The sequence below is a fragment of the Sapajus apella genome, unplaced genomic scaffold, assembly GCF_009761245.1.
Source record: "Sapajus apella isolate SASKATOON/1434 unplaced genomic scaffold, GSC_monkey_1.0 scaffold135, whole genome shotgun sequence".
Classification (NCBI taxonomy): domain Eukaryota; kingdom Metazoa; phylum Chordata; class Mammalia; order Primates; family Cebidae; genus Sapajus; species Sapajus apella.
In genome coordinates this window covers 1,358,675-1,369,675 of record NW_022437075.1, presented here as the reverse complement: position 1 = coordinate 1,369,675, position 11,001 = coordinate 1,358,675, and the positions used below count along the sequence as shown (strand labels likewise).

At 45.8% G+C, this 11,001-nt stretch overlaps 1 protein-coding gene across 2 annotated transcripts in view; it reads left to right on the top strand.

The window, feature by feature from the left end:
* The first annotated feature begins 7,886 nt into the window (after positions 1-7,886).
* The window catches only part of ZNF460 (zinc finger protein 460), a 13,546-nt gene continuing 10,431 nt past the window's right edge, over positions 7,887-11,001 (top strand). Inside the window, exon 1 of one of the 2 annotated variants that reach the window (XM_032263379.1) lies at positions 7,887-8,593. Coding sequence is in view for 1 of the 2 variants with exons in the window: in XM_032263378.1 (XP_032119269.1) it covers positions 9,272-9,301 (30 nt within the window). In the remaining variant the exon portion in view is untranslated. Of the gene's footprint in view, positions 8,594-8,949; positions 9,302-11,001 lie in introns of those variants that run through there. The other variant, XM_032263378.1, reaches the window with a different exon arrangement.

Here is an 11,001-nt window from a genome sequence, read left to right as displayed (position 1 = left end):
TTTCTTTTTGAGACGGAGTTTCGCTCTTGTTACCCAGGCTGGAGTGCAATGGCGCGATCTCGGCTCACCGCAACCTCCGCCTCCTGGGTTCAGGCAATTCTCCTGCCTCAGCCTCCTGAGTAGCTGGGATTACAGGCACGTGCCACCGTGCCCAGCTAATTTTTTGTATTTTTAGTAGAGACGGGGTTTCACCATGTTGACGAGGATGGTCTCGATCTCTTGACCTCGTGATCCACCTGCCTCGGCCTCCCAAAGTGCTGGGATTACAAGTGTGAGCCACTGCACCCGGCCTGCACTAGGCTTCTTCATAGTCCTCAAACACCCCAGGATGCTCTGTAGTTCCATTGTCCTAGGTGATTTCTCTGTGTGATATACTGTTTCCTCAGATCTCCACTAGATGAGTCCTTAACTGCTCTAAGTCCATGCTAAAACATAACTGTCTTACTAGACCTGTCCCAGCCACCCTGTATTGCACAACTGGTTTTATCCCACTCTCACTGATTCTTAACCTGCTCTAGTTTGTCTTATCTCCACAACACTCCTAGCCCTCTATATTGTTTAGGAGTTTTGGATTTTGTGTGTGTGTCTGTGTGAGTGTGTGCGTGTACGTGCACTATGTATGTATCTCCATTGTGACTTTGTTTGTTTGTTTGTTTAGAGACAGGGTTTCGCTATATAGCCCAGGCTGGTCTCAAACTCCTGTTCTCAAGCAATCCTCCTGTTTCAGCGTCCTGAGTAGCTAGGACTGTACATACCACCAGGCCCAGCTCTGCATCTCCACTGTTTAGAGCAGACCCTGTCACAAGATAGCCAAGTACTTGTTGAGTTAATTAATTCAAAGCTAGTAAATATATAAAAATTTATTTTCAAATGGCTATGAACATCCTAAGGAAAAATAAAAGAGTAATATTGGGGTGAGGAGCTACTTCAAAAATTTTTCAATTATGATTATTTTTTAAAGAGCCAGGTTCTCATTCTGCTGCCAGAATGCAGTGGCACAATCATGGCTCACTGTAGCCTACAATTCCATGGCTCAAGTGATCTTCCTGCTTCAGCTACCCAAGTAGCCAGGACTATAGGCACCCACCACCCACAGCTGGCTAATTTTTAAATTTTTCAGAGACAGGGTCTCACTATGCTGCCCAGGCTGGTCTTGAACTCCTGGGCTCAAGTGATCCTCCTACCTTGGCTTCTCCAAGTGCTGGGATTACAGGCCACCATACCTGGCCGGGGGGGCTACTTTAAGAGATCTGCACTTGAGCCCAGGTTGAGACCAGCTGGGCAACATAATGAGACTCCATCTCTACAAAAAATAAAAAAGTTAGTTGGGTGTGGTGGTGTGGCCAGTGATCCCAGTTACTCAGGAAGCTGAGATGGGAGGATCACATGAGCCCGGGAGGTCAAGGCTGCAGTGAGCTATGACCCTGCTACTGTACTCCAGCCTGGGTTACACAGTGAGACTCCATCTCAAAAAAAAAAAAAAAATAAGAAGAAGAGATCTGGAAAGGCCTCTGTGAGAAGGCAATGGTTGATACAAGCTGAAGCTAATTTCCTGGACCACATGTCTACAATCCAGGTAGGACTGACTCAACGCTATACCTTTTACATCATCTTGCAAAGTGCCTTCCCTCAGGTTCTCTAAGAAGTATTTGTAGAGTGAATGTTGAGTGGATTTTATAATGAGGCTGCTAAATCCCCATGGTCTCCTGGCACCACTGTAGAACTATTGGGTCACCCCTGGCTGTTAAAGCCATTTACCAGCCAGGCACGGTGGCTCACGCCTGTAATCCCAGAACTTTGAGAGGCCTAGGCGGGCAGATCACAAGGTCAGGAGTTCAAGACCAGACTGGTCTATGTGTGTTTTGTGATTCCCATCTTACACTCATAAGATAAAGGAGATGCTATGATTTGGACATAGTTCGTCTCCACCAAAACTCATGTTTACATTTCATTTCCAAGCTGGGCATGGTGATGCACATCTGTAGTGCCAGCTACTTGAGAGGCTGAAGCAGAAGATCACTTGAGCCTAGAAGTTCACAGATAGCCTGGGTAACACAGTAAGATGCCATATGATATGGTTTGGCTGTGTCCCCACCCAAATCTCATATTGAATTGTAACTCTCACAATTCCCATGTGTCATAGGGGGGATTGGTGGGAGGTGATTGAAATATGGGGGCGGGTCTTTCCTGCGCTGTTCTCATGTTAGTGAATGCGTCCCACCAGATCTGATGCTTTTTAAAAAAGGAGTTTCTGGCTGGGTGTGGTGGCTCATGCCTGTAATCCCAGCGCTTTGAGAGGCCAAGGTGAGTGGATCACCTAAGGTCCGGAGTTTGAGCCCAGCCTGGCCAACATGGTGAAACCCCATCTCTACTAAAAACAGAAAAACTTAGCCAGGCGTCTGTTTCATAAAGAAACTCTGATAAGACTTTTTTAAAGCCAAGCTCTGCCATGGGTTTGTATCCTCAAATACCTATGAGTTGGGTAAATTCCTCTCCTTTTGAGCTCCCAAGATAACTCAGGGCTCCTGGACGTGTGAGAAAGTGACATTCTTTACTTACCACAGGTCAGAAACCCTGTATAAGGACTATAGGCAAGCTATGAGGCCAGTTCCCCTAAAGGCTTTTATTGGCTATACCAGTCAAGTTTGGATTCCTTAAAGGAAAGCACACCATTCTAGTCAAAGCCTTGGTAAATTAATCAATTTCTCCAATTGTGTCCTGTTAACAAAAGAAAACAGATTGTTCTTGCACTTATGCAAATAACTATATTGCCATGATACTCACAACTAGTTTCCAAATTCTGGAAAAATCAGGTAAGAGAAACAAATTAATTCCAAATTTTATTCATAGGGTATATTCAACTGGTAAAAGTTGTAAACAGCCCAAAAGAAAAGTTTCCTTGACTCTGAAAAACAAAACAAAGAAGCAGCAACATTTTAAATAAAGTTATAAAGATAAGACTTCTTCAGTTTAGTCCATGTAGTTAAACTACTGTTTGATACTTATGAACATTTCAGTTCTCTATGAGAGTTCTAAAAGTTTTTTCCTCTATTCTGATGTCACAATCTCTAAAGTTATCAGAAACCCTGCATTTAAGAACACTGCTAGAGTTCTTTTTTTTTTTTTTGAGATGAAGTCTCACACTGTTGCCTGGGCTAAAGTGCAGTAGCGTGATCTCGGCTCACTGCAACCTCTGCTTCCCAGGTTCAAGCGACTCTCCTGCCTCAGCCTCCCAAGTAACTGGAATCACAGGTGCTCACCATGCCCAGCTAATTTTTTTGTATTTTTAGTAGAGATGGGGTTTCACTATGTTGGCCAGGCTGGTGTCGAACTCCTGACCTGATGATCCACCTGCCTCAGCCTCCCAAAGTGCTGAGATTACAGTGGCTCAAGCCACTGCACCCAGCCTAGAGTTCTATAGTTGATTATAAACCACCTTCTAAATAGGATTAAAACAAGACAATTGTCTATGGATGACAGAAAGTTTTAGGATAGTCACTATTAAAGCCACAATTGATAAAGACATTTGGTTACTTCTGTGGCACACAAAATTTCACATGACAATTATAATTATTAATAACATATACTAAGTTATATTAGAATTATAGGAGTTTCCCATTACTTTGGAACATATACCAATAACACATTTATACACATATAGTCCAAAGAAAGCAAAACACCATTTCACAGTTGATAATGCTTCCCGTATAATTTTTATACCAAATAAGCCAAATTTCACCTTTACATTAATATACTATTAATGTTAAACCCGATTTTTAATAAAACCTTATAGACGGCCAGGTGCAGTGGTTCAAGCCTGTAATCCCAGCATTTTAGGAGGCCAAGGCAGGTGGATCATGAGGTCAGGAGTTCAAGACAAGCCTGACCAACATGTTGAAACCCCGTCTCTACTAAAAATACAAAAATTAGCAAGGTGTGGTGGTGCATGCCTGTAGTCCCAGTTACTCGGGAGACTGAGGCAGGAGAATCGCTTGAACCCGGGAGGCAGAGGTTGCAATGAGCTGAGATTGCGCCACTGCACTCCAGCCTGGGCAACAGAGCAATACTCTGTCTGAAAACAAAAAACAAACCTTATAGACACATTTACCCAATTTTAATGTTTAGCCATAAAATTAGATTCTTATTCAGGGTTCAAGAAATTATCCTGTCTCGGCCTCCCGGTAACTGGAATTACAGGTGTACACCACCACACCCAGCTAATTTTTGTTTTGGAGAGGTGGGGTTTCACCATGTTGGTCAGGCTGGTCTTGAATTCCTGACCTCAGGTGATCTGCCCGCCTCCTCTTCCCAGAGTATTAGGATTATAGGTGTAAGCCACCGCACCCAGCCTATCCACTTTTAATTAAGCTGACTTTTAACTATAGTGCTCTTTAAAAAAGAAATCCTTTCAAATCTCTTATTACCCGACTTTAGCCATGCCAAGAAGCTAATATTTCTAGCCTCTGAACTTTACCAAAGGTAACTCCTAGGTGTGTAGAGAAAGGAAAATTTAAGAAAGTCTGTGGAGAAGAAAGGAATAGACAAATTCACACAGGTATTAAACTGAAACGACTTACTTCTTAGGTGGAGACTCGAACCCAACTGACATTGTGAAAGTGCTAAAACCTTAGTTACTGAGCTACAGCATGGGACAGTGCCCACTTCCTTTCACAGAAGTCTAGAGTAGTTAATTTTGAGCTTGCAAAGGCTTTTAACTATTTAATATGATTTTTAGAGCTGACTATGACATGAGCCCTAATATTCCTGTTCCCTGGAAGGCATAGACCAAGAGAAGATACCACCACATGGTTAAAAGGTCAAGCTCCCAAGGACATAAAACCAGGTGGAGACTTCATCCAGTTTGTTTGTTTCAGGGACCTGCAGCTGTTTGTTACTGACCAGCTTACTGGGTCCTCTCAAAAAACAGGCTGACAGGTGTTCTAAGCCCATGTTTTATCCTACAGAAAAATGAATTCGTAGCACAAAATATACCAGCTTAAGACTAGCCTTAGAATTTTTTTTCACACTAATCAAAACTTTACAGAGGAGATAAACACTGATTTATTTTTTTACCATTCATTCAACCATTTGCACAGAGAGAAAGAAGCCAGAAATCTGACTCATAACAAATTCTTACCCTATTGCTGGAATGCCAGCCTTCTGGGCTCTCTTTCTCTGAGTGTGATCTGGCTTATGGCACCATCGTCCTGGGGGCCAAGCCGCGTTATAAAGGAAAATTACTTTTTTTCATTCTGATGAGAGCAAAATAAAACACAGACATTAGCCACTCTGCTAAGCACCAATATTAAACTGGCAAGGCTTAACTTTGTCCCCAGATGGGCCTTATCATCTTTAATCCAACCTCTGACTTGGAGCTTCAACATGTAGTCTCTGGACAAGATGGTTGCCCTGAGTAACAGAAAACATAAAGGGAAAGGGAAAGCAAGGAAGGTGAAATGATCAGGGAGGCCAGAGAAAGACCCACCCATTGTAGTGACACTGAAGAGTTCAGACAGCTGCAGCTGCTGTCGTGAATGGATTTTTTTCCAGCAGTCCCGTCAGCTCTCGTTTCCCCTTTTGGGGGAGGAAAAAGCTCCCCATGTCCCACGATCCTGTACATACCTAACCCTGTCACCCACAGCCATCAGCAAAGAGTGCAAGGCAGATTAATCCAAAGAGAACAGCAGTTAATATCCCACAGTGCCGAACTTGTTCTTAGCTGAGAGGGACTTTACTGAGAGGGGCCTCTAACCCCCTAAACCTTAGAAGGGACTCTACCCCTTTTAAGTTGAGCCTTTAACCCAAGGTCAAGCATCCTTGCCTTTTATTAAGAGGGGCCTCTATCCCACTCTGTCTTAAAAGAGAGACTCTAACTCCCGTAAGTTGGGCGTCTAACCCAATCCCATTCTCTCTCTCTTTTTTTTTTTTTTTTATTTTTGAGACGGAGAATCGCTCTGTTGCCTGGCTGGAGTGCTATGGTGCAATCTCAGCTTACTGCAACCTCCACCTCCCAGGTTCAAGCAATTCTCCTGCTTCAGCCTCCCCAGTAGCTGGGACTACAGGCACATGCCACCACACCTGGCTAATTTTTGTATTTTTAGTAGAGACGGGGTTTCACCATGTTGGGCAGGATGGTCTCGATTTCTTGCCCTCATGATACACCCACCTCGGCCTCCCAAAGTGTTGCGATTACAGGCGTGAGCCACCACACCTGGCCCCCAATCCCTTTCTTTACTCAGGTACCCCACCACTTATCCAAAGTTGTCCAATCAGTGCTGCAGTCTATTTCCTTTGGGTCAGGGTTCTCCTCAGTATTGTCCCTTTTGTGGTTTGCGAGAAAGATGTTACTGGACCACACCACTTACCCAAAGTTAGCCTTTGGGTCAGAGGTGTCCAGAGTATAGTCTCTTCTGTGGTCACCAGAAATATGTTACATGACAGAGAAACATATTACAGGAAAGGGGTCCCAATCCATATCCCAAGAGAGGGTTCTTAGATCTCGAGCAAGAAGTAATTCAGGATGAATCCATGGTGCAAAATGAAAGCAAGTTTATTAAGAAAGTAAAGGAATAAAAGAATAGCTACTCCACAGGCAGAGCAGCCCCGATGGCTGCTGGTTGCCCATTTTTATGGTTATTTCTTAATGATATGCTAAAAAAAAAAATAGGGTGCATTATTCATGCCTCCCCTTTTCAGACTATATAGGGTAACTTCCTGACTTTGCCATGGCTTTTTTTTTTTTTTTGAGATGGAGTTTCACTCTTGTTGCCCAGGCTGGAGTGCAATAGCCCGATCTCAGCTCACTGCAGCCTCTGCCTCCTGGGTTCAAGAGATTCTTCTGTCTCAGCCTCCCAAGTAGCTGGGATTACAGACATGCACCATCACGCCTGGCTAAATTAGTATTTTTAGTAGAGACAGGGTTGCTCCATGTTGGTCAAGCTGGTGTTGAACTCCCAACCTCAGGTGATCTTGCCCACCTCGGCCTCCCAAAGTGCTGGGATTACAGGCGTAAGCCACCGCACCCGGCTTGCCATGGCATTTGTAAACTGTCGTGGCACTGTTGGGAGTGCAGCAGTGCAGAAAACCAGAGGTCACTCTTGTCACCATTTTGGTTTTGGCTGGCTCCTTTACTGCAACCTGCTTTATCAGCAAGGTCTTTATGACCTGTATTTTGTGCCAGCCTCCTATCTCATCCTGTGACTTGGAATGCCTTAACTGTCTGGGAATGCAGCCCACTAAGTTTTAGCCTCATTTTACCCACCTCTTATTTAAGATGGAGTTGTTCTGATTCATACACCTCTGACAAAACCATTTAATTTAAAGAGTCATAAATATGTGAAAAAGAGAATTATGTCTTTATCAATTTCCAAAAATTTCTATTGCCAATGATGAATAACAGTGTTCCTTGCACACTAATTTAGCCAAAAATATGTCTCCAGAAGTATTTTATAGAGAACATCATGTAGGAAATGGACCCCATCTCCACTCCTTGACTATTTTCTTTTCTTTTCTTTTCTTTTCTTTTGAGACAAAGTCTTGCTCTGTTGCCCAGGCTACAGTGCAGTGGCACAATCTCAACAGCCCACTGCAACCTCCGCCTCCCAGGTTCAAGCAATTCTCTGCCTCAGCCTCCTGAGTAGCTAGGATTACAGGCGCGTGCCACCAAGCCCAGCTAATTTTTGTATTTTTAGTAGAGACAGGGTTTCGCCATCTTGGCCAGGCTGGTCTCGAACTCGTGACCTCAAGTGATCTGCCGCCTCGGCCTCCCAAAGTGCTGAAATTACAGGCGTGAGCCACCGTGCCGAGCCTTCTTTGACTGTTTTCAACCTCAAAATTAAATCTCTTGGGGAGTACTTTCTGCACACCGTTTCTATTTTCATAACCATACATATCCTCAAACCACTGAAACCTGGACTTTATTCTCCATTTTCATAGTCATGAAAAGGAAAAAAAAAGTTATTGATGGGGAGTACTATGACTTTGCATAATATAGATATCTTCACGTAATCTAGGATTGTTAAAAATTCCTAACATGACTTTATTGGTCTCTGGTCTTCAATCAGTTAATGCTGGGTTGGGCCGGGGTTCACGTCTTTCCCGCCACTTATCCATCTACGCTCATTCTTTTCATAGCCTCACCCAATCTCGTGACTTGAAGTAACAGTTTACGGTAACAACTCCCAAATTCATATGTCCACGCTCCAGCCCCATGCCGAATCATAGGTTGTGTATATGGCACTACGCTTTGTGGTCTTACAGACGTTCCAAGCTGATCACACTCGACATGGGAGTCCTGGGCTTCCCTTCAAGCCTGCTGCACTAGCAGCCGCCCCACCTCAGGGTACGGGAAGTCCACACGTGGCGAACGCCGAGCGCATTACATCACTCGGAAGTCCCCGCATCCTGTGAAGACTGAGCGCGGACAAAGGAGGCCCGCGAGAGGGCGGTCTGTCTTTTCCAGCAGGTTGGGGCACACTGTCAGGCGTCCTCCTTTGGGTGGCTATTTTAACTGCTCATTTATCCTTTCCTTCTATGAAAAGATCCCGAAAAGAGGCAAAGTGAGCGAGAAGTCGCGGGCCCAGCCCACAGCAGGGTAAGCACCTTTGTTTGGGATCTGAATCAGGGGCGAAATCCCCGTCTCGTAACCTCGATTTTCCTGAGCTAGAAGGGACCTGTCGACCCTCCGACTTATGCCCACAGTAAAGCGGCGGCCCAAAGACGACGTGGGGGGTCTTTGTGCGCACTTACGTGGAGTCGGATGCGCTTGGTGAGTTTCCACACCCAGCAGATGTAAAGAAAAACTGCATTACCCAGAAGGCACCGCCCTTGCGTCGGCCGCGGACTCTGGGCCAATGACGGCCCAGGACAGGAGCGATTTTCTGCGGGTCCTGCGGAGGCGGGACTTCCGCTTCTTCGCGTGACGTCATCTCCCCGAGCCGGATTGGCCCTGAAACAGTGCGGGGCCTGGAGCGCTGGGTGGGCGCGTTCAGCGGCCTTAGCGGCCGAGGGTAGTGAAGCGGTTACGCCCCTTCCCCGCGTCTTGGCGGGAGCTTGACGCCCCGCTTCTTCACTAACGGGTTGTCCCACCGGCGCCCGCCGGGGCCTAGGCCTTCGTAGCCGCCTTCCGCCTCCTCAGCTCCGACGCTGCGCCCTGGGCCTTGTGCGCATTTTTTTTCGGGGGAAACTGAGGCTCGGAGTGCGAAAGTCAGCCGAGGTAGACCCGCCCAGGACAGACAAGGGCTGTGGTCGGCTGATCCGCGGCATTCTTGGGATGGCGGCGGCGTGGATGGCTCCGACGCAGGTGAGTGGAGGCTTCGGCCTTGCTGCTGCACTGCTATTTCTGGAGGTCCCGTGGGCAGGCTGGAAGCCAAGACAGCCACAGGATTCTTCTTTGTCGCCATCGTATATTTAAGAGAAGCGGCTGTGGCTTGTCATTTTCTTTATTCGCAGTCCTGCGGCAGTGTTGGCCTCTGATAGGTGTTCAGTCCGTGATTGAAAGAGGATTGTTGGTTCCTTCTACGGATCTCATCACGCTTCCCCTAAATCCAACCTTCTCTGTTGCCTGCTTACCCTGTTGCCTGCCAGCCCGTACGCCATCCACATGGCCAAGCACCCCTGACCTTGTTTCTTTGCGGTTTTTTTCTGGTCCTGTGCTCTTCAGAGCCACCAACCTGACGGTGCGGAGTCCTCTTCCCCTTCCCAGCCTTTCTCCTTGCACTTCTTTTTACCTCGAACACTGCTCCTATAACTCTTCAGGGCCTCCCTCTCACACCTTCCGGCCTCTGTCCCGATGTCACATATTTGGAGTTGCCTGTCTTCGCAATTCCGGCTAAAGTGGCGCCTTATGCCCTTGCCCAGAGTCTGGCATTTTTGTATTGAGAATCTGATGGTATTAAAGAAGCTTGTGGATTTGAGTTTGTCCAGGATGTAATGGGAACAAAAATAATTACGAAGAATGATAGTAACTGACTGTCATTGAGCTCTTGCTGTGGGCCGATCGGTGGGGATTATTTAACCCTCAACTCGGTTAATCCTGAATTTTTTAAAATTTATTTGTTTTTCTTTTTTGAGACGGAGTCTTGCTCTGTCGCTCAGGCTGGAGTGCAGTAGCACAACGTCGGCTCACTGCAACTTCCACCTTCTGGGTTCAGGGGATTCTCCTTCCTCAGCCTCTCGAGTAGCCGGCACTACAGGCACTTGCCACCAAACCCGGCTAATTTTTGTTTGTTTGTTTGTTTGTTTTGAGATGGAGTCTCGCTCTTGCCTTCGCAGACTGGAAGAGTTCCTTGGAGTTCCTTGCTCCTGGAATATTCTGGCCTCAGGGATACCTGCTAGTAGGACTAAGGCAGAAAAATTAAGTGAAGGCTCATGGTGAATTCTCCCTGGAAGCAGGGCCAGGCCCTAACACCTGCTTAGGCGGTGGCAGTGGCACCACCTCAGGTGACTCTTTGGTGAAGTGAGTGATGATGACTATACTTCTCTGCCCTTGTCCATGGGAGTGGCTGAAGTGGATATATGGATTTGAAATGCTTCTAATCCTCATTAACTGTATTAACTTTGCTAATGAAGAAATGTCATGTGCAAAATGGGGAAACCCTGCCTCTAAAAAAAAATACAAAAAATTAGCTTGGTGTGGTGTCACGTGCCTTTAGTCCCAGCTGTACAAGAGGCTGAGGTGGGAGGATTAGTGGACCCCAGGAGGTTGGGGCTACAGTCAGCCAAGACCGTCCCAGTAAACTCCAACCTGGGTGACAAAGTAAAACCATTAAAAAAAAAAAAAAGAAAAAGAAAAAAGATATAAAGACATGTGACTTTGGGTAGACTGGTAGAACTTCTAGGCCTCAGGTCTCTATGACATGGAGATGATGATGGTAAACTCAGGGGCTGTGGCCCTTTGCCTCAGTGTTTTGTTGTTGTTGTTGTTTTCTTTTAACAGTTTTTCTTTAGTTCTTTTGACTACTTTTTTTTTTTTTTTTTTTTTTTTTTTTTTTTTTTTTTTTT